A 23765-nucleotide genomic window follows, 5' to 3' on the forward strand; every position below is an offset into this window, starting at 1 on the left:
GAGCCTCCTGATCGGTCACAGTTGTGCTTTGGATACTTGGATGAATCAAATGATTCACACGAACCAGCAACAATAAATCTTTAATTACTTCACTTTTAGTTCAAGGGTTCACTGAAGTGTTGGAACGCTATCCTTCAGTATACAGATACTGTGAATTCAGCAACTTACTTGACACTCTGGAGAACGGTGCTCATGATTCTAAGGTATTCCCAGAGAAGAGCATTCAGAGCTGTGGAGCAGTGCGTTATCTGGAGTGATGGAGCACCATCCAGTACCTTTAGGGTGAGTTGGAGTGAAATTTGTGGTCCAGAACTAGTCATCCAACATCAGTGCCTAACCTGTCTAAAGCTCTTGTGACAGAATGCAATGAAATCCTCACAGCAATGTTCCAATATCTAGTGGAAAGGCCTTCCCAGCAGAGTAGAGGCTGTTGCCTTTATTAGTACTTGATTACAGACAATGTGTTGCATGAGCAGGTACCTGTCAATTTTGGACTTCCATCCATCCATCATTTTCCGCTTCTCCGGGGTTCGGGTCGCGGGGGCAGCATCCTAAGCAATGAGGCCCAGACCTCCCTTTCCACAGCCACTTCCACTAGCTCTCCGGGGGGATTCCGAGGCGCTTCCAGGCCAGCTGGGCGATATAGACATGCCAGCATGTCCTGGGTCTTCCCCTGGGTCTCCTCCCTGGTGGACTTGCCTGTGACACCTCCCGAGGGAGGCATCCAGGAGGCATCCTAACCAGATGCCCGAACCACCTCAGCTGGCTCCTCTGGACGTGGAGAAGCAGCGGCTCTACTCAGAGTCCCTCCCGGATGACCGAACTTCTCTCCCATCTCTAAGGGAGAGTTTTGGACATAGTGTGTATTGCAATTACCATCAGTACAGTTCCATTCTTGTATTTTGTCCACATTGTGCCTTAATTTTCCCTCTAATTTACTGGAAAAAAAACTCGCAATTAATTTATATATTTCATGACTAGTGATTTGATTGCATTACCTGTACTTGTGTCTTGCAGCAACAGCGCACAGTGTATCGGCTGACCCTGGTGAAGGCGTGGAATGTAGATGAACTGAAGGCCTATGCTGAGCTTATAGCCTTGGGCCAGCCTGACTTCATAGAGATCAAGGTAAGCTGCTTCTCTGTGAAGATGCCTGACTCACGAATGAATTGTTCTTTTCACTGTTTTTTTTTTTTCAGTATATCTTTTGAACTGGTGGACAGGACCAAATGAAGTAAACATTTTTGTAGCATTTGTACAATATATGCATCCTATCTTATATCTTCATTAATAAAATTTAGATAATAATCTCCAGCATAGAATCACAACATAGAATACATGTAAATAAAGAGAACCTCTTTGTTTGTGTGTATCGCTGCTGTCAGAAGAAAACCTCTCCAATTTTGTCGTTTTTTAATTTTGACAACATTTGAAAATGCCTGTGGCCCTTTGTGTTGTGTGTAAATTTCATGATGAATGGACCAAAGGAGACAGCCCAAAATGACTTGGTAAAACATCTGGTTCTATAGACTTACATTAAAAGTAAAGTAGTTTCTCCTGTATAGTTACTGTTTTGGAGATACAAGGTTTTCTTCTGACAACAGCCATGTGCTTCGAGCATGCCAGGCCAGCACAGACAGACAAAGTGGTACAGTGGGGGGAAAAAAAACAATGGGGATAAAAAAAAAAAGTTAGAATTCATTGTACATTCACTGCTGATCCAGTGAAATTCTCCTCAGCTCTGCAGTGGTTCGATTTAGGTCGATTACACCTTTCACATTACATGTCTCATGCCGATGTTCATCCCTGGAAAGTGCCTTTTTAAAGCCTCAAGACTCTAGAACTTAGCTTAGAGAACCGACTTAAACAGCTGGATAAAAGAATTATAATGTATAAAACAAAGTATATGAAACGGTTTCATCAGTTTCAACACTGAGTGCTTAAAGCTGGGTATGTGCCAGTCATAAATGTGTTAACATTGCAGTGTTTAATGTGCATTGCAGTGTTTAATGTGCATTGCAGTGTTTTCATAATCATATGCAAAAGTCTGAATATCGTTTTGTTGATTTGAAGTCAAAAGACGTTAAGATTAGTTACAGAGAACTAATGTAAGTATAGCATTTTAGAAAAAAGTGCACATGTTCTGTTGAGGGTAACAAACTGTAAAAAACGATAGAAACTTTTGCTCAGGCCATATTTTTGCTTGATTTTTTTTTCTCAACATGTTAAATTCAGCAAGTAGTAATTGTTTATTTTTGTTTTGGGTGTTCATTCCTGCACAATTGTGCAGGAGTGAGTTCTCTATAGAGGTGGTGCTCACAAATGTTCACTTAGAAAATCAACAGAACATGTCATTTGACCAGGGACATCCATATGACTAATGTAGCCTTGGTTTGTCTGATTACCAGTACTATTCCAGCGCGAATTTCCATGCACGATACTTTTATGGGCAGTTTGAGCTGAGCCACATACAGCCTGTAATGGACGTTCAATTAACTACATGTTTTACTGCTGTAGTTTTACAGTGCAGTTTCCTCCTTCAGTAAAGAACTGAGCTCAATACATCTTTGAGATTATTGTTATAGCAGCCTGTTAGGCAGGTTATCTGTACAGCCTGTTAATCTCCAGTTGCAGTAATATGGCATAAAGAACAGTTAAAAAAAACCTGTTGACACGCACAGATGTATTTTAAGGATTGGTCATTGTTTAGCTTGTAAGTAGAATCACAAAACCACTTTCTCAGCATAAATGAAATGGGCAGTCGTGGGCTGGAGGTCAGGGAACCAGGTGACCGGAAGGTCGCCGGTTCGATCCTCAGAGCCGACAGCACATGACTGAGGTGTCCTTGAGCAAGACACCTAACCCCCAACTGCTCCCTGGGTGCTGCGGATTGGGCTGCCCACCGCTCCAGGCAAGTGTGCTCACTGCCCCCTAGTGTGAATGTGGTGTTTCACTTCACAGATGGGTTAAATGCAGAGGTGGAATTTCCCCGTTGTGGGACTAATAAGGATCTCTTAATCTTAATGAAACCTGTGCTTGCTGTATTTAGTACTGTACATTTTTCTTGGTCTACACGAGAGTGTGCTATTCATGTAGTCCTGTATTTTTAAAAACCGAGTGGCGTGTACAGTGATATGAGACCGTCTGCTCACCCTCCCCTCAGTGGTCGCTCTTTCATTGTAACTAGAGTATTTGTTTCTCGTTTGTGTTTCTTTTCACTCGGGGACAGGGCTCAAGGTTACACCCGAGTCTCACACTTTGCCCTCTAGTTCATTAGTGGGAGAACCAGATAATGACCGGCCTCATTAAATTTACTCTGCATGGTAAAATGGAAAACAAATGAAGCGAGAACTTCAGTAAATTGATTTAATCTCTTGTAAGATTAATTAAGTAAGTTTTGAGAGAGGTCGAGAAGTTAATGCTTTGGCCTGTAATAACTTATAAGCATGACATTGTGCTTGTTTCTGAGGGTTCTTTAAGACAAATATCAATATTTTAAGAACGTCTGTTAGGTGTGCGAGGCATTGTCAGACTTAGTTGGGCGATTGTTCCTTATTGGGACTTTTGCGGTTCTAAGAACTAATTCATTTTATGCACATCACTAAACTAGGTCTTCCAGGGGAAGAAAGAAAATCAAGACCATAATCAATTCCAGAAGAACAGTGGCCATTCTAATATCTATTAGCACTGAATGGATCAGTGGAGAAGTCATAGCTGTTATGATTATGATGAATTTGAAGAATCGTACTATCCTAGTGGGCGGCACGGTGGCGCGGTGGGTAGCGCTGTCGCCTCACAGCGAGATTGGCCTGGGTTCGATTCCCCTGCCGGGTGACCGGAATCCTCTCTGTGTGGAGTTTGCATGTTCTCCCCGTGTCTGCGTGGGGTTCCTCCGGGTTCTCCGGTTTCCTCCCACAGTCCAGAGACATGCAGTCAGGCTGATTGGACGTGCTAAATTGCCCCTGGGTGTGAATGACTGTCTGTGTCTGTCTGTCTGTCTGCCCTGCGATGGACTGGCGACCTGTCCAGGGTGTATCCTGCCTTCCGCCCGATGACCGCTGGGATAGGCTCCAGCACCCCCCCGCGACCCTGACGGAGAAGCGGCTTAGAAAATGGATGGATGGATGGATGGAGGGTACTAGCCTAATGAGTATCTGAGCAGACCCAAAAAATATACAGTGCAAAAGTTGCATGTAAAACTTAAAAATATACAAAATAATGGCAGTAATTGTGTATTCCCTCAGGAAAAAAAAAAACATTCATATTAGAAGAATTGCAAATATCAACATTTAATTAATACAAATAACATTAACAGTAGTGATTTTAAATATGTTATTATGTTTGCTTGACCCGCATGATATGCAGATGCAAGGAGTCGAGGTTGTAAAGGTGGATGACTTCAAATATCTTGGGTCAACCATCCAGAGCAATGGACAGTGTAGAAAAGAGGTGAAGAAGAGGGTGCAGGCAGGATGGAGTGGGTGGAGACGGGTGTCAGGGCTGATGTGTGACAGAAGGATAGCAGCAAGAGTGAAAGGGAAGGTCTACAAGACAGCAGTGCGTCCTGCTATGATGTCTGGTTTGGAGACTGTGGCTCTGTCTAAAAGACAGGAGGCTGAGCTGGAGGTGGCGGAGATGAAGATGCTGAGATTTTCGTTGGGAGTGACAAGGCTGGACAAGATTAGAAATGAGCAGATCAGAGGGACGGTGAAGGTGGAGCAGTTTGGAGATAAAGCCAGAGAGGCCAGGTTGAGATGGTTTGGACATGTGTTGAGGAGGAATAGTGGATATATTGGGCAAAGAATGTTGGAGATGGAGCTGCCGGGCAGAAGGAGAAGAGGTGGACCTCAGAGAAGGTTTATGGATGAAGTGAAGGTGGACATGGAGATGGTTGGTGTGAAAGTAGAGGAGGCAGTGGATAGGGCAAGATGGAGGCAGATGATCCGCTGTGGCGACCCCTAAAGGGAGCAGCTGAAAGAAGAAGTTTGCTTGACCATGGAAACACAACTTGTGGAAGTCCAGTATTATTTGTCGTCGTCATCCAGGGCTTGGTTTGGAGATGCTTTGCTACATTAAATCAGATGTGCTGGTGGTGAATGTGAACAAAATGCAGTGGCTGGGCGTATTAAGGAGACCTAACCAACTCAAAACGTATCAGCTCCTTTTTAAAAACAAGAAATTCTTGTTACTTTTTACTATGTTCTTTTTGTTTGTATTCTGATATTATGTAGAGTTTTAAAGGCACATGTACTGTCTAAATAGATTTGTAAACAATTTGCAGTGTGTGGTGCCATAGATTTTTGGATAGTAACCTAATGTTTCATTGCCGTGTTCAAGGACCGTTGATTGCACTGCTGTGGTGTATAGGGATCTAGAACTATGGGGGAATGGTTCATTTTAAAAGATTATTTCTTTTATGTGAGACTCTTTATACCCTGTGGCTATAAACAACAAGCTCTCAAACAAGCACAGTGTTTATTGGGTTTATTTTAGAGTGATCTAGTGACTCACAGTGCGCCCAAGATCTAAAATACTGTGCATATTATACATTTTATGCTTTGCATACTTTGCATTGTGCAAAGGTTGAGGGGGGTTCAAGCAACTAAACTGAAGCTCCATGTAAAAGAGGCAGCACAAGACACATTCAGTTACTTTTGTCAGAATGAAATCGCGGTTATAATCTTGAGAGGTCTGGTGTCTGAACCCAGCGCAGGCATTTTGCAGTTTGGTGTTTATAGAGAAAACACTATTGTTTAGAACTTTGGATTCTCTTTTGATACTAATTATTGTTATTTTATTCAATAATTATTCATCAGTGTGGCTTAAAAACCTAGAAGCTTGACAACAAGCTTTGGGAACATCAGGAAGGTATTAAATCACAAATAATATCTTCTAATATCTAGAAAGGGAAGGTTTGAATGAACTTTTAAGTTGGCTCGACAAAGCCAGCTTATGATGCTTCCAAAGTAAAGTCACTTGCAGAAAAACGGTTGTTTTTGATTACTTAATTGGGTATGTACAGTCATTTCAGGTAATCGCTTTGGTGTTACTACAAGGTTGCTGTGCTATCGCAGCAGGTTGCAAAAGCCTTGCTGGGGTATATCAGGTGGTGGTTGATGGATTTTTTTCATTTTTACTAACTCACGGATTGAGGAGCGCTGCAAATTCCAGACGGCAGAATAGCAGGGAGAAAATGAAGAACAGTAGGTTGCTTTTTTAATTTTTTTTAAGCCACTAAATTATCTACTTATTGTAATTTCTTGATAAGTTACTTGATAATCTCCCTCAGGATTTTTCGCTTTTCAGATATATTCTGAATGTAATCTAAATGTTTGTTTTATTACGTCATTCTCTCTCTTTAGATTGAGGAACATCTAGAGAACCTTTAGAGCTGCATTCTTGTCTGGTTATAGTTTTAAAGCTTACTGGTCATCAGCAAAGCTTTAAGCTCTTCTGGTTTGATTCTTTGATGGATGACCTGAAGGCCTTCTTGTTTTCAGATTTGCTGCAATCTCTTTAGGTATCTCGGCTTGCTGGTCCCATAACAGACAATATTCAAACATACAACATCGTAAAAGATGTCCATGTAATTTGGTTAACGTTGTTATAAAGGTATGAGTAACTCCACCAGCAGGTCCCATGATTAGCTACAAAGATTCACCCCAGAATCCTCCTATTTTGCCCTCCGCTTCACCCGACACTTTCATGCTTAGCACACTTAAATGTGCCCCGGCTTATATAACCAATAATTGCAGGCGATTTTTGGAGATGCCATTGCGTTACTTCCTGAAGGTTGGATCAGAAACATCATTGTTCTAAGTATCTGTGGTATCTCTGTTACACGTACGTATTCACTTATGGTCTGTAATACCATCTTTTACCAACATATGTTAGGCATGTGAGTCGATTCTTTCCAAATCCATAGTGTTTAAGCCCCTTTAGTGGTGAATTGTGTATTACACACCAACAATAATAAACACTTTCACTTTCAACCCCCTTTTTACTCTAAGCTGAAGCCTGAGATGAAAGTTCTAATCTCTCGTGAAATATTGAGACCGTGGCTTTGAAATATGGTGAGTGAGTGACATGAATGGCTTTTTAATTACACCCTAGAATCAGCCCAGTGGCAGAACTGACACAGAACTCAATCACTCGGTCCCAGCAATGAGTCCCCCAATCTCCTCTCATCTTCCCCAGTTACTGAACATATTACTTTAGTGGACATTTGATCCGAGGCGTTAAGATAAAGAACGGCAGCGCAGAAAAGTCTTAATACCATAAAGTGGTAGACTAGGGGTGTAAAGATGCGTTTTCAGGTTCAATATCCAGCCAGGGCATCAACATACTGGTTCAAAGTGAAAATTGCAGAACAAAGTGAACGTTGGAACATTGCATCATGAAACCATAATAGACATGTCATCTCTCATTTACTGTCTTTTGTGACAATAGTCGGTGCCCCACGCTAGGTGTCTGGGTGCATCCTATCAAAGGAAAGTGAGTGGGGAAGGGGCTTAAGTCAAGTGGTACTTTTTTAATCCCACAAACGGGGAAATTCCACCTCCCCATCTGTAAAGTGAAACGCCACATACACAATAGTGAATACACACACTAGGGGGCAGTGAGCACACTTACCCGGAGCAGTGGGTGCCCGGGGAGCAGTTGGGGGTTAGGTGTCTTGCTCAAGGACCCCTCAGTCATGGACTGTCGGCACTGGGGATCGAACCGGCAACCTTCCGGTCACAGGGCCAGTTCCCTGACCTCCAGCCCACGACTGCCCCTATACAAACACAAACCCATGCACAAATGACTGGGCATTTGTTTTTAAAATCACTTAGAAGTTCTAAGAGATGCTTTTTAGGGGTTTATTTTGTTATAAAGCTGATGCAGCACAATCATTATTAAGGACCAAAACATTATTAAGACATTAAATATAGACAGTGTGAGTGTTGTTAGACCCTTAGTCTGGTACTTTATGGTACTCTCTCACTATAATATGAATGAAAACATTTATACAGCCTTTTGAAACGATAAAGGACTGCCCCGTTATAGAGGCTAATGAAGACAGATGTGATGTTCGGCTTTCTAGCAGTAACGTCAGCTATCTGGCATCCTAGCACATTTGCCAACTTAGTTCCTTAAAGGTTCCTCCCACCTTGACACATGCTGACATATTTCCTAGATACACTAAATCACTAGGTGTCCTGTTTTTTCGTTCAATCCAAAAACTTTTCTTGTGTAAAATAGATCGGTCAGCGCGAGTGCTGAGTAATGGGTAGAGTCGACAGCTCTGTTATTTCTCTGACAGTTTGAAGATGATTAATATTGCATCATCGCATTGTATGTCGATACTCTGATTACAGTTAAGAGTGGAACTCATGCGACCCGCTCCCAGTGAATACATCATGAAGCAGTTGAGTGATCGAACAGATACAAGCATTCATTTGCTTCGGCAGCTATAGCAGTTATAAAACAAGAGTCTAAGCTTAGTCTGTAATTAAAGGTTTGGTCGTGAAAAACATTCCTCTTCGACCCCCGTGGAGGTGGAACGATCTGCATCTGCTGAATTGCGCTCTGATTCATCCCAGCCATTCTCTTCTCCGTCTCTCGATTCAGCTGCCTGTAATTGGTGCCTACATTAATTCCTCCAGGTGCTTTGGTCTCTGCCCTGCACTTCTCTCATCCTGCACCGTTTATTGGCTATTAATGAGACGAAGGAGACGTCACCCAGGACGGAAGTAACACCGCTTGTAATCTTGTTTACCGGCCAGCGGCCAATCAGGCAGCCAGCTCAGCGCTTTCCACATTCAAAGTGAAAGCTCTCCAAAGCCAAGCAGACTTCAACTGTGACACACTGTTACCTAGCAACAATAATTGAGCCTCTTTGAAGGGCCGCGGGAGGCGAGGATTTGTGTGCCCGCTTCTCCGAGAGAAAATAAAGGCCATGAAAGAATGCGAGAAATTCTGCTGAATATAGCTGCGTGCCGGCTGGCCGGTGAGCGTTTCACCGTTACTGGGCTTTCTTTTTAATAGGCCATCATCTCTGAATTTATGTCCAAATGTCACATCCAGCTCTTCTACTTTTGATTGTTTCTCTTTATCCCTTCACAGCCGATTGGTAAGAGTGTGGGAACTGTCGGATGATGGCGATATCTTACGCCCTTCACCTACATATATATATACCACAGCTAATACAGGGACATTATTAAATGTATGAGTCAGTCTATGGAAACATCCGTTCTTGTGTCTGTAGTGTTTAGCTATATTACACGTTAAAAAGCTGTTAGGGTTGTAGTTTATTTTTAAAATCAAACGAAGTATTTTAACAATGATGCCCTCTTGAGCCATCAATTTAGCAATATTGGGTTTTAAATCAATTATGTAGAATTCCAAGCGCCACATAAGTGTTCACTTATTGGTCGTCACAGTCATGTGGAAAGGGTGAGTGCCATATTTTAAGACAAAAAACATGTTTTACTGCAATAATCTATAATCTATATATAATGAAATGAATATATAGTGAAAATCATGTTACTGCATAACAAAAAACTTTTTTTTTTTGCTTTTTTTGCAAAAACAAAAAAACAAAAACAAAAAACAAAAAAAAAAAAGCAAAAAAACAAAAACAAAAAAAAACTCTTGTTTTGAAGTAAAAATTAGACTGATGAGTCACGACCTCCTTTTACCAATTTTTGGAAGATCTCTTTCAGTTATCAGACATTTTCTCATTAAGCTCATGATTTATATGAAGCTTTTAGCTGAGGTCATTGGTTTGACCTACTTTATTCCTAGGTAACTGTAAAAAATACACTTATATATTTTAGTGGATATTCCATGATTGACTACACATTTTGTGAAACTGCATTTTTCACAAAAATTGTCACTAGTGTTACATTTTCTTATGTGAAAAACCAGTGACGACCAGTAACACCGGCGACCCCTATGGCTAGATAGAAAAGCGGACGTTTCTGTAGAATGCCCCATATCCATAGCTGGGCACAAAATACACCATATAAACACAAACCCCTGTTGTTTTAGGCCAAAAAAGATGTTCTTTTGCTGGAAAGTACAGTTTGAAGTATAGTTCCAGTTTAATGACGGTAGGAAAATTGATGTGTACCTAGTCCTGTGAGGGGAATAGTGGTCATTTATAATATATCACTTATAACTTGGAGCCTGTAGCTCAAGGCGAATGTTTAATTTGCTGATTCCAAGTAGAAGGAGAAGAGTAATGGTTTGATTCTTTAGATGATCAGTGAAGCACGTACTCATTTCTCTCTCTCTGCCGGCATGAAGATTCTGCAGCTTGCAGAAACTCAAGACTTTGAGTGGTGGCACCTCTGCAACCTTAATAAACCTTTGTGTCAGACAATTGACCCTCAGCTGGATTGTCAACATATCGATTGTCTTTGCTTCTTCAGCCTCTTGTCAGGAAAATAAATTCTCATGTGAACAGTTTATGTTCTAGGGCTGCCCATCATTGGTTGATGTTATTCACCCAAGCTTTAAGTACTCATTAATTACAGCAGTAACTCCCCCACTGCCTCCAGCAGTACTTCATGTGTCTGTATATTTGCCTGGGTGTGTTTTCTGGAGGTGTTTATAATGAAGATTGGTGGGGATGAGCTAGGTCTGAAGGTGTGGTTGTTAACTCCATTCTGATCCTGATTCATTCTGCAGGTCTGTTACTGCTTTATCTTTTATCTTTTGTTGTTGTGGATTAGGTTTCTAGTGATAATGTGTAGACACAAGGTCAGTCAAGTGTCATGCTCTCCTTGGGCATTTGCTTTTTTTCAAGGCTTAGACTCAATGCAAAAAGTTTTGAAATCTTTTGAAAACAAATTTACGTTAATTTTAGTCGGATTCACTACGATGAATGATGAATGACGTACTGGAGCCTATCCCGGCAGTCATTGGGCGGAAGGCAGGATACACCCTGGACAGAGCGCCAGTCCATCGCAGGGCAGACAGACAGACAGACAGACACACACAATCACACACACTCACACCCAGGGGCAATTTAGCATGTCCAGTTGGCCTGACTACATGTCTTTGGACTGTGGGAGGAAACCGGAGAACCCGGAGGAACCCCACGCAGACACGGGGAGAACATGCAAACTCCACACAGAGAGGACCCTGGCCGCCTGGCCGGGGAATCGAACCCAGAGAATCGATTAAAAAAAATCTTTTAAAATAATTTTTTAAATGCAAGTATATTTCAAAATAAGGTATTTACCATCACCACATACGGTATATCTTATTCGTATTTTCATGAGGCTCTTGCCTAATGAGGTCTCTAGGCAGCTGCCTAACTTTACTTGTGCAAATACCAGCTCGTTCACAGTGCCACCAACCACACCCGTTATCTAAACGTTTTTGCTACACTGTGCAGCTTTATGCTGTGGCAAGTTTAATGTTGTCTCATATAATTATGTTCACATAATGGTTGGTTAGTGTAGCAGTTAACACCTCTATCTTCTACACTGTAGACTGGGGTTCAGCCCCCCACCTGGGTAAACACCCTACACTATAACAATAAGAGTCCTTGGGCAAGACTCCCAACACCGCCTTGGCCTTCCTGTGTAAAATGATCAAATTGTAAGTCGCTCTGGATAAGAGCGTCAGCCAAATGCTGTAAATGTAAATAATGAACATATCACCTACACAGAACACGCTTCTGCACAGTTACTGTTTATTTGCTGTTTCTGATGTATTAGGGGAAAAGTTGTAAATTATGGCCTGTGCAGAAGTTGTCGTATTTTCACATTTTCTGTTTTATTTTTTCTGTTAATCTCAGCAAAAAACTAGAAATTTATGCTTAAGATTTGCAGACAAATGCCATTTTTGAGTTTGTTACCTGAAAAGGATGTTCACTTATTCATTTTATTAAAATCAGTAAAACATGCAGTTTCAAACATTTGCATACAACTTCATGGTTAGCAGTTTAGTTAGCTTTTGAACTGCGTAGAAATGGAAGAATTTCTTTAGGGTTTTTTTAATTTTATTTTTTCTGGACCAGCCTTGGTCGTGCCCATTTCACAAGGTGACCGATTCTGCAAATGCCCAGTGTGATTGTGGCTTAAAGCTCCGCAGGTGAGTGAAATCGTGTTGTTGGGGCTCAGAGTGCCATATTTAAATGTTTGTCTTATCTGGTTATTGTCTTCATGAATGTTTAAAAGACGGGCGTGACTGTGTTTGTGATCAGAATGTGTTTGGATCTAGTTGTTCACAGTTTGGGCAGCTTGTCTGTGATGATGTGAGCTCCAACCACAGCTTTCTATATTTCAGTATGGAATGCAGGTGAGACTCATGTTTTCAGTCTTGGTGAAACGGAATTGGTGGTCTGTGTATTTTCTCCGTCTTTATGTGAGGGAACGTAACAAATACCCAAATAGCCATTTCAGCATTCGAATACTGGCACCTCTGATGATTAACCGAGTGAGCAAGCACCCGTTTACGCCCCTCGTCCGGACAACATGATCAGATCGGGGTAATCCGGTGTTAATGCCAAGTGTAAAAAAGCCTGTCTCATTCTGGACATGCCTTTTGAAGGATCGGGCTTTTTGAACATAGATTTATGTTCGCAGTGAAGCTGAATGGATTAGGCCGCACTTTCATGGCTACCTCCTTCCATCCATCATCTTACTCTAATTTCCACCATGTGCCTCAAGTTTGCTCATTAGTGTTTGAGCTTTAATTAACTAGTGATTAGGAGGCATGGCAGGTGACGCAGGCTCTACTGAAATGGAGCTGAACCTCAGACGTTTTATTCACAGAGATGAATAGCAGGAGTCTCCGCTGGGCCTTGAAGCAGAGTTGATAAATTCCATTACAGAGGTAGTGGAGCTGTAATATTTTGAGTTGGCAAGGGCACATTCACAGAGCAGCCTTCACTCTCTCCCCGTTTGATTTATCTGTGCTGCTTTGGATGTGATCATTATTTGGCGCAGAGTGATAAGAACCAGGGCTCATCCATCCTGCCCCACGCCGACAGTATCGGCCTTGGAAATCCGCCTCTACCCGGAAGACGGAGATTGGAAAGGTGTGAAGCCTCTTCCTGTGATTGTTGTTTAAGTGGTGCGGTCCTCAGAGACAGCAAAGAAACACTTTTTGGCGCGGAAAAAGAAATTGATCTGTGATGTTTGACTGACAAAGACATACCAGACAATGAACAACTGTTGTTAATTCACTTGCTGGACAAAGACCAGGCAAAGGCAGCGATTTACATGGTGGTTCCACACAGTTTTGGGAGCCAGATGAATGTAAGGTATTTCTTCAACAGCAAACGTGGACGTGATGCAAGATCTGGTGCCACCTCTGAGTGGGAGAGCAAATTAATTATATGTATAGTATTTTTAAAGAAACAATGTGTTGGAGACATTAGAGATATGTGAGTGTTTTAGATTAAGTGACCCTTATTAATCCCAAAATGGGGAAATTTCATCTCTGCATTTGACCCGTCCGTGCAGTGAAACACCACCTACACACTAGTGAGTGGTGGGCAGCCCTATCCACAGTACCCAGGGGAGCAGTTGGGGATTAGGTGCTCAAGGGCGACCTTCCGGTCACAGGGCTGGTTCCCTAACGTCCAGTCCATGACTGCCCCATAAATGAAGGTCACTATTGCCAGTGTTCATTCTGACACTGCTTAATGCCATAATATTATTACATTTGGAAGCAAATCGTAAGTGCAATAACTGAACTGGGAGAGATGACAAAAATACAATATTCTGATACTTCAAGAAATTTTCACAATACATAAAATCATATATTTTTTCAGACATCTGATCAGTTGGAACTGAAAAAAAGAAGCAGTGCTATATAAAAAAAAAAATTAAAAACTGTAAATACAGTGATTTAGTATTTGGCATATTGTGCACTAAATTCAGTTAAACAGTACTAAGTTTGCTCTCTTTAGAATGAAATGCAGTTTGTCAGCGTGTTGACAATATACACAATATGTTCAGAAAAGCAAAGTGCATTTTATCATGACGTTTATATTGAAAACGATATATGATCATATCACCCAGCCCTACTTTATAGTACTTTATAAAACCTAATAATGTGCTTTTTAATATACTCCTAATGAGCCACCTTAAATGGAAATGGGATGTTTTGTGCCTTGCCCAAAGGCACAACCAGGCATTAGTGAGTCAGCGCTGGGGTTTTAACCTAGTTCTAGTTGGTTGGTTCGCCTCTCTTGCTGCTTGTATGCCAACCTACATGTTCGTATTTATATTTGTGTGCATTGCACTGCTGCTCATTTAATTTCTCTATGGGGTTAAATAAAGTGTCTTATCTCGAAGCACTTCCCCGTTCCCCGTGTTTTCGTATGGGCTACTACACACTGCACTGTTTTGCATGAATGCAACTTAACTTAATTATATAGATGTGATTTGTGATCTTTTGAAGTTTGCAAGGCATTTCAGAAATATTCATCATTGTCCTGTAGTCAGTAATGATGATATGAATGGAGTCATCCTGAATTAAATGAGTGCTGTTTCACTGCAGTTTATCTTTTAGCCTTCAGAGATTGTGCCATGTCCGTTGTTCATTTCCACTTCATTTGTGCCCACATGGCTTTATTTACAGCTGATGGGCATGTGGAACAGGCTTTGGCCCTGAAGTTTCAAAAGCTTTAGTAAAGCGTCCGTCATACTTTGGCTCTTCAGTGACGATTCGATGTCTGCTTATGACTTGTAAAAAGATTTTTATTGATTTTCCTGCCTAACGGCACCTAAATGGCTGTAAGTGATAGGTATGAAACTGTGTAGTACCCCAATGAATGTCTGCGTTTGCCATAGTGCAGCATGAGGAATGTCACTGTGGTTCCCACATAAAGCCACACCCACACGGTGTCAGTGGAGGATTGTGAAGGGCGGCCACGCGTACCACCTACAAGGCTTACTTTTACAAATACTCTGTTGCTCATTTGTGGCACATAGACACAGTTCCATAGGACCTAGTATAGAGACTTGATTCACACCGGATTGATTGTATAATGCATCCCTCACAAATTTGTAAGCGTGTAGCATTGCTATAGGCTAATGGGCATTAAATGTAGTTCCTGTGACTGCTGAATAAACTGAATATGCTGTCGCTGCATGTGGTCTGTTCCTCACGGGGCTGCGCAGCCCATTTTTCCCTGATCACAGCAATGTCTGTGAGGTGTGAACTGAATGCTGTCCCGTCTTGTGCGTTTGAGTGTGTATGTGTGCGTGGGAGTTGGATGAAATGATCTGGCTCTCTCAGACTCCATCATCCATACAAAACCAAATCAGCCTCCATGCGCCGCTGTCCTTGGGCTGTGTGTGTGCGCTGATATGATTCACAGCATGTTCATAACTTTGAGTGAAGCAGCCTTCACAGCGAAAACTCACCACTAAAAATAAGAAATTTTCTAGGGAACCACAGTTCACTGCTTAATTTTAACGTCAGTTTAGTCTTCCAAATATTGGAAGTGTTTTTTTCTGCAGTATATTTTGTCCACATTACTCTGCTTTGAATAGTATTGCTGTACATTTACACAGTTTTCAGAAATGAAACCTGGAATTGCAGTTTTGCTTGTTATTACTGTGCCATTATTAACATGACAAAACAAAAACATCCATCCATCCATCCATTTTCTAAGCCGCTTCTCCGTCAGGGTCGCGGGGGGGTGCTGGAGCCTATCCCAGCAGTCTTTGGGCGAAAGGCAGGATGCACCCTGGACAAGTCGCCAGTCCATCGCAGGGCAGACAGACAGACAGTCACTCACACACACACACCTAGGGGCAATGTAGCATGTCCAGTTGGCCTGACTGCATGTCTTTGGACTGTGGGAGGAAACCGGAGAACCTGGAGGAAACCCACGCAGACACGGGGAGAACATGCAAACTCCACACAGAGAGGACCCCGGTCACCCGGCCGGGGAATCGAACCCAGGCCCTCTTTGCTGTGCCGCCCCCATATTTAAAAAAAATAAATAAATATATATTTATTTATACATTAAATATTCCTATTACTCTAAAGAACGGGTCCGGATGGATTCGTTTTACTACAGGAGCTCCTGTAATGCTATTCGTAAAGAGCATGACTGGCCAGTTCATGAAGGATAACAATTTCACCAAATCACCACCGATTACTCAAACATCATAACCCAGACATTAACTTCAGCGTTAAACAGGCATCACGTTTTTTAGCAATAGCAATAAAAACACAGTGCATGACCATGATTGTAAATAGATTTTATTGAGTTACTCCTTAGTTAGTTTACTAAAGGATATCTAGGTACCAAAAGGCCATTTACTCCCAAATTATTATTGTCAGGCTTGAAAAAGCTACAGGCTAAAGAGATCTGGTCAGTAACTACTGAAATTACTGTACATCCACAGGTAAAAGTAATCCAGCTTGAGCACTGTTTAATGCTAGGCTTGGCCAACCAGCCATATCAGATCAAATCTAATCAAATTTATTTGTGGCGCTTTTTACAGCACATGTTGTCACAAAGCAGCTTCACAGAATTCCAGTAAAGACAAAGTTTTACCATGAATGGAAAACCCCTGGTCAGCAAGCCAGGGGGCGACAGTGGCCAGGAGAACTTCCCTCAGAGCTGAGGAGGAAACCTTGGGAGGAACCAGGCTCACCAGGGGGGACCCGTCCTCCTCTGGTCAGACTACCTACAGAGTTATTATACTACTAATATTAATAGCAGTAATATTAGTAGTAGGAATAGCTATGAGAACATCAGTGTAGGGTGGGCAGCTGGTCCAAGGTAGCTGGGGCATGGGCAGCTGGTCTCGACAGTCAGTCGTCCTTCAGTGTCCGGCCGGACATGTGGGCGGTCGTATACTCGCGAAAAAAATTAGTTTTATTCTGTCTGTTTATACGTAAAACAGGGAATGTGAACATTTCCAGAGTGTGGCTAACGACTCCGGCAGATCTGACTGACAGCTTAACTAACAGGAGAGAACCAGAAGGACACACAGACACGGCAGCACTCTGAAACAGTCTGGCATCCCTCCGCTCCATCTTTCATGTAACACTTCTTCTGTAAAATGCATTTCCTCAATATGTCACTGTCTCTTCTCACCTCTCTTAGGGAGTGACCTACTGTGGTGAAAGTTCAGCCAGCAGTCTGACCATGGCCAATGTGCCCTGGCACGAGGAGGTCGTCCACTTTGTGCAGCAACTGGCCGACATGCTGCCAGACTATGAAATTGCCTGTGAGCACGAGCACTCCAACTGCCTGTTACTCGCCCACCACAAGGTAATGCTCCACCTCTGCTGCGGGCTTCATTTAGAGCTCTTGGAAAACAGCAAACCGCTTCTGCATGTAAATTGCTGCAGTTGTTAAGATGCTTCTAACATTTCTGTAAATGTCAAGGTATTCTTCAGCTCTAACATCAGATCTCCTTGCTCATGTTTCCTGCAGCCTCTTGGTGCCAAGCTATTCTTGCTTGCTTTCTGAAAGAGAAATCTGCTGCTGTTACAGATCCCCTCTAAATCTGTTCAGTTCCATAGCCTTTTTCTTCTCATCACTTTTCTAAGGCTGAACACCTTTTTTCTGTAGTTGTATCTAACAAACACATTTATATGTTGTTTGTGGGCATTTCCATGCACATGTTTTATACTCTGCTGTTTTTCTATTTACACAGTAATACCCATCTTTGTGATTTCTTGTTTTTGTTTTTTTTTTTTTTTTTTTTTTTTTTTTTATAATAGTGGCACCCAGTGGAGTGTTTTTAAGGTAGAAAATGCATAACTTCAGGCCTCGTTCTAATCCCCTGCCATTATTGTTGTTTTTCTGCATTTTTCCATTGTTATACGAGCACTGAAAGCATCTCTGACCTATCGCCCCTTCTTCCCGTTTAATTCCTTGAATTAACTTTTTACAAATATAAAAATGACTGATTTCATCCTAGATTGCATGTTCAGATGCCGCTCCTGAAGTTCTTATTTCTCAGGGTGTTTTGTGCTGCATTATTGTAAAAGAAATGCAGTTTCTTTTAAACCTTGCAAGAGCAGTCTGGGAATGGCAGAGTTTCCTTTTTTTTGTTTTTTTTTTTGTTTGTTTTTGGTTCATTTTTGTTTCACGTGCTCTTCATATTAATCATCTCTACTCAGCTTATTTATTCAACCTCATTTCTCAGCCTCAGCTCTTGGAGTTTTCTTTCTACAGAGCCAGTCAAAAGTGTAATTACAGCGCTTTCATTTTTCCTTACTTCTCATACAATATTCGAAGCTACAAAGATAGCGACTCCGAATTAGACCACGAGTCAATGAGAGCCGATGTGCTAGTCCAGACCAGTCTCGAATCCAACCCACACAGAGATCTGACTGCTCCTGGTCTGTGAGACTGCCGCTTGGAAGCTTGGTAGCAGGGCTCTTGAATGTATGTGGGAAGAGTAGAGAACCTGAGGTTTGTGTGGCCTACAGGGGGCAGTGGCAAGACAGGTTGGTGACATTGGTGCCATATTTAGAGCCAATTAAATTGTGAGAGAGAAAGAAAACTCTAAGAAATCTCTCAGCAGGCCTGAGGTTTCTAAGAGGAAACATCCTTTTTTTTAACTCTAGAACAGAACAGAACTCCAGAAACTCCAAGAGCTTGAAAATGTGTCATGTATTCTTCATCTTAAAGAAGGCCAGAGTGGCAAGGTTGGCTAGAGGGAATCAAGAAAGACACAGTTAGAAAGAGGGATGAGGGAAACCCACTTTGGACATGAGAGAAAAGCAGAAACAAATTCATGAAGTCCAGAATCCAAATTCACAAAGCACAAATCGGAGATCAGCAGTTTAATACAGGCCAAGCTCATTACAGACCGCTGCATGACCAGTTCAGGATGGTCTCCAGAAACATACTGCAGGTTGGGAAATTGAATAGGCAACAAGAGAATGAGAAACAGTCGTGCAGAATCAACCTTTTAATTATATGGCCATTCTGTCTGACCACTCCCTCGCTATTGCATTTCACACTTTCTTTTAACTCCACTCCTGGTGGCTCCGCACTCTCCAGATAGTCTGTCTACCAACACCAACCCCCAGCTTGGCTAAAGGAAACAATTTTAAACGATTTTAAGTTTTAAACGAAAGAAGTACAATTTGGACCCCAAACATGTCTTGGCATGTTTTTGTCAAACCGTTCCCTTTGGAAAGCTTTAGCTTCTATAGCCTTAAATACAGTTTATACAGAGCAGCATCTTAGTGATGAAGTAGAGATCATGCAGCGGCAGAACATCTTTTGTGGAGGTACGTTTTAATTTCACCAACTCTTTAAGCAGGCATGCTGCTGGATACGTTATGCCCATCGGTCATCTGTGAGTGGACATTTGTGGCTGTGGGTTTGTAGTACAACAGCATGCTTCTGCTTGTGTTTATACGTTTAAAACTTCGCTCTCTGCCTGACACAAAGCGGGGACAGACTGTCAGTTGGGGTGTTTGAATCAGCATTGTCTGTATGTAGCTCACACATATTCACGCCTTCACACCGGTCCACGCTGACCTGTTTCTGCGACAATTCAGATGAACCCCTGACAAAGCGAACTGCCTCCGCAGCCGAATGTTACGCAGACAGAGGAGGGCTGCACCAGCGCTGGTAGTTTTTGTTCCTGCCTCATGCATGTCAAAAGTACATGTCAGAAGACTAAAAAAAGGTGGCGTTGAATTCAGTGTGAAAATTGGGTCCGACTGCATCACTGCCAGCTTCATGCCTCTACCTACCACAGCTGTGACTCATGTGGGTGCTTGAAAAGCCATTGTTCCTTTAATATGGAGCAATTTTTCACATCAAGCTTCACAAGGCCACGGTCAGTAACTCAAAGCCTTGATTTTATTTTTGCTGTCTTTTTTTCTCTCCACTCCCATCCAATAACTTAAAACGAGGTGCCAGATATGATTCTTCAATTTACACTTCGGTTTGTGCGGTCTGGAGGGACTTGTACTCTTATCAGGTTTTGTTCTCCTCTGCTTTCCACAGATGCACAGACAAGCCGATACTGTTACAGTTTCCAGGAGACTGATGTGGCTTGTTCACATTTAACCGTTCTTTTTACTGCAGGGCTGCCAGGCCCTTGAAAGCCGGCGCAAACAAGTATTTAATTCTAGGAGGACGCTGCTGTTTTAACACCTCTGTAATGAAATAAATGATTCACTGATGAGGAAGCACGATATTTCCAATGATGCCCCACCAAGTTTCTTTGATTATTCAATTATTCCTAAAAAAAGAGCTCTTCACCAGCCCTGCAGACGAGGGTGTACCTTCACTACAGCATTTGCTGATGGGATGGCTAGTCAGCAAGTCTAGCCTGCCTGCCCGTGTTTTTTTACTAATAGCCTCTTTTCCCTGTGCCAGTTAAAGGGGATTTATTTATTCATTTATATGTTCCTAACTAGGTTCCTTTCATTATTACCTACAGTGCTGTGCGAAGGTTTTTGGCATCTAAGCAAATTTTTAACCAGTTGACCTCAGCAGTGAGTTTGTCACAATATACATCAGAATAAAGTCGTATTCATAATTCAGATAAACAGAAAAACAATAAACAGTAACAAGAATTTCTTTGGTTTATTTTTTCCTGGACACCTTCACAGCCGCCACAGAGACTCGTTAATGTCATCAATTACATCATGAGCTCAATTTACTGAGCACTGATTGGTCAAACCAGGAGCTGCTTTTTAACTACATATAATACTGGGCTTCCTCGAGGAGAGGCTTGGAGATGGGTAAACAAACATGCATCCATATAATTTATTATTTATATGATTATAATCATATATATATTACTCACTGGCCACTTTATTAGGTGCACCTTGCTAGTTAAAGGCTGGCAGAACTGCTTTAATTCTTCGTGGCAGACTTTCAACAAGGTGCTGGAAACATTCCTCAGAGATTTTGGTTCATATTGATATGACAGCATCACGCAGTAGCTGCAGATTTGTCGGCTGCACATCTGTGATGCGAATCTCCCGTTCCACCACATCCCAGAGGTGCTCTATTGGGTTGAGATCTGGGGACTGTGGAGGCCACTGGAGTTCAGTGAACTCATTGTCATGTTCACGAAACCAGTTTGAGATGATATGAGCTTTGTGACGTGGTGCATTATCCTGCTGGAAGTAGCCATGAGAAGATGGGAACACTGTGGTCATAAAGGGACGGACATGGTCAGCAACAATACTCAGGCAGGCTGCGGCATTTAAACGATGCTCAATTGGTTCTAAGGGGCCCAAAGTGTGCCAAGAAAATATCCCCCACACCACCACACCACCACCACCAGCCTGAACCGCTGATACAACGCAGGATGGATCCATGTTTTCATGTTGTTTATGCCAAATTCTGACCCGACCATCTGAACGTCGCAGCTGAAATAGAGACTCAGGCAACATTTTTCCAATCTTCTATTGTCCGATTTCGGTGAGCCTGTGCGAAATATAGTCTGTTTCCTGTTCTTAGCTGACAGGAGTGGCACCCCGTGTGGTCTTCTGCTGCTGTAGCCCATCTTCTTCAAGGTTCGACGTGTTGAGCATTCAGAGATGGTATTCTGCAATTTGCCTTTCATCATCTGGAACCAGTCTGCCCGTTCTCCTCTGACCTCTCACATCAACAAGGCATTTTCACCCACACAACTGACCGCTCACTGGATGTTTCCTCTTTTTCGGACCGTTCTCTGTGAACCCTAGAGATGGTTGAGCGTGAAAATCCCAGCAGATCAGCAGTTTCTGAAATACTCAGACCAGCCCGTCTGGCACCAACAACCACGCCATGTTCAAAGCCCCTTAAATCCCCTTTCTTCCCTGTTCTGATGCTCGGTCTGCACTTCAGCAGGTCGTCTTGACCACCTCTACAGGACTAAATGTATTGAGTCGCAGCCGTGTGATTGGCTGATTAGCTAATTGTGTTTTGTGTGTGTGTGTGTGTGTGTGTGTGTGTATATATGATATAAAATCATTAATTTATATTCTGTACATTTTGATTATTCAAATATTAACACTTTTCTCAGCAAATAAACACAAACTACACAAAGAAATAGATTTTGAAAATGCGTCTTGGCTGCCTAAGACTTTCGCACAGTACTGTACATCTGAAGATTAATTTAAATGATTGATAAATGCTGCTGGGCCATAATGAGTTTGCCTAAACCCTTATCGTACTTATTTCTTGCCGGAACTGTTTTTCCCAGTTAGTACCGTTTTTAAGAAGAAATTACAAGTTGCATCAATATAGTTGTGTTTCCAAGGTACACAAGGGCTTTGAGGATTGTACTGTATGATTAGCCATCATGCTTTTGGCAAAAATCACTCCTTTTCTGTCATTTTCATAGTTCATCAAACCCTCTGTTATAATCACTATTCCCGTTACCGGTCCTGTATCCTAGCCTAGGTGTGGGGAGGAGGGCATGCTCTGGCATGGCCATCTGTTGGGATAACGAGGATACTGCAACATCCTAGACAGTAAAGGCTGGGCTTTTTCCTATTCAAATAGGGCCCCTGTTTTTCCTCTCTCCTCATCTATACCACAAAAGCATCCAAATAAGCAGTTTACTAAGTGTAAGTAGCCCTCAGCTTGCTGCGATAGTGTTGAGGAAAGCAGAGGAGATGGTGAGATCACAGGAGGGGCTGCTGATGAATGCGAGTTGGGTTCTGGACCCTCCGGCATAGAGGAATCCGGCCTCACGGGAGCGCTCATCTACTGACTGCTGTTTATCTGAGGGAGGGGGTTCACTGAACCCTAGGGAGCTCACCCAAGCACTTCACTCTAGCAAATTACTCTGTAATGAAAACACAGGGCTTAGGAGGCCCCGGTCCCCTGAGACCTCATGTCTTGAGGCTTTCGCTGACTGACTGCAAAGATGGCGTTCACAACTCTCTCCTGCAAGCTGCAGGTGAACGTGGAGGAAGAGATAACATTGGCAGCAAGACAAACCTCTGGGGCTTAGCATGCCGCTAACGGGGGAGAGGTGGCCTGCGGAACGGAGGATGAACACAATGGGATTTGACGCTGTGCCGTCTGCTCTGTTCCAAGCTGTCAGTGTGAGACAGGAGGCTGCTTTCAGAAACTCAGACAGCACTTGTCTTTATGCAGACAGTAAAAGCCAAGCTGGGCTGCTTGCTTTCCCTATTAAAGGCTTCATTAGTTGCACTGTGGCTGTCCCTTCGGTACTAACAGCGACAGGGTTGGCTAATGTGGCGTAAGCATCTCAGTAATGGAATGGTTCCAGGCTGTCCGTAGCCCTGTGGATTAAGACTTGTGCTCCTGACTGTACTTGAATGTCTTTAATTAGGCGAGCAGTTGCATTGTTTGTTTACTCTTAAGGGTACAAGTACCCCCCAACCCCCCACCACCACCACCACCCGTGCGCCAGTCCAGGATGTTTTTAGAATCAGCCTCACTAGTTGTCCGTGGGGATCCTTTGTCTGTGTATAGATCACTGAAATATTGTTCTCTAGGAGAGCACAGACAAGCAAGACTTCTTTTCAAGTGTGGAACCAAAGCAGTCCCCGCTGTACTGCTCTGCAGTTGCCTAAGCAAGCCAAGCTTACGCACTCAGTGGAGCGTGCCTCTTGGCCACCTGCCACACAACTTGTACAAGAAACCACCGTGGTAAGGAAGTACAGCAGTCTCAGAGACGAGACATGGTGTAGGTAGTCTTGACTACCATGAGTTCTGTCATTTTTTGCTGAATTTAAGCTACATGCACCAGTGTTGCTGCCACAGGGGAGCTGCTTTGCTTCGCTTTGGTGTGAAATGCAGTCCAGCTGCATAGCAAACCACAGGGGAGCTGCTCCGAGGCATCAGT

The 23765-nt window shown here is 42.6% G+C and overlaps 1 protein-coding gene across 1 annotated transcript in view; it reads left to right on the forward strand.

Annotated features, from left to right (window-relative positions):
- The window catches only part of tyw1 (tRNA-yW synthesizing protein 1 homolog (S. cerevisiae)), a 105282-nt gene that overhangs the window by 78643 nt on the left and 2874 nt on the right, over positions 1–23765 (forward strand). The window contains exons 14-15 of the mRNA XM_017724525.2: positions 1018–1128; positions 17078–17245. Of these exons, the coding sequence (XP_017580014.1) occupies positions 1018–1128; positions 17078–17245 (279 nt within the window). The remainder of the gene's footprint in view (positions 1–1017; positions 1129–17077; positions 17246–23765) is intronic.

This window comes from Pygocentrus nattereri, chromosome 17 (assembly GCF_015220715.1).
Source record: "Pygocentrus nattereri isolate fPygNat1 chromosome 17, fPygNat1.pri, whole genome shotgun sequence".
NCBI classification, from domain to species: domain Eukaryota; kingdom Metazoa; phylum Chordata; class Actinopteri; order Characiformes; family Serrasalmidae; genus Pygocentrus; species Pygocentrus nattereri.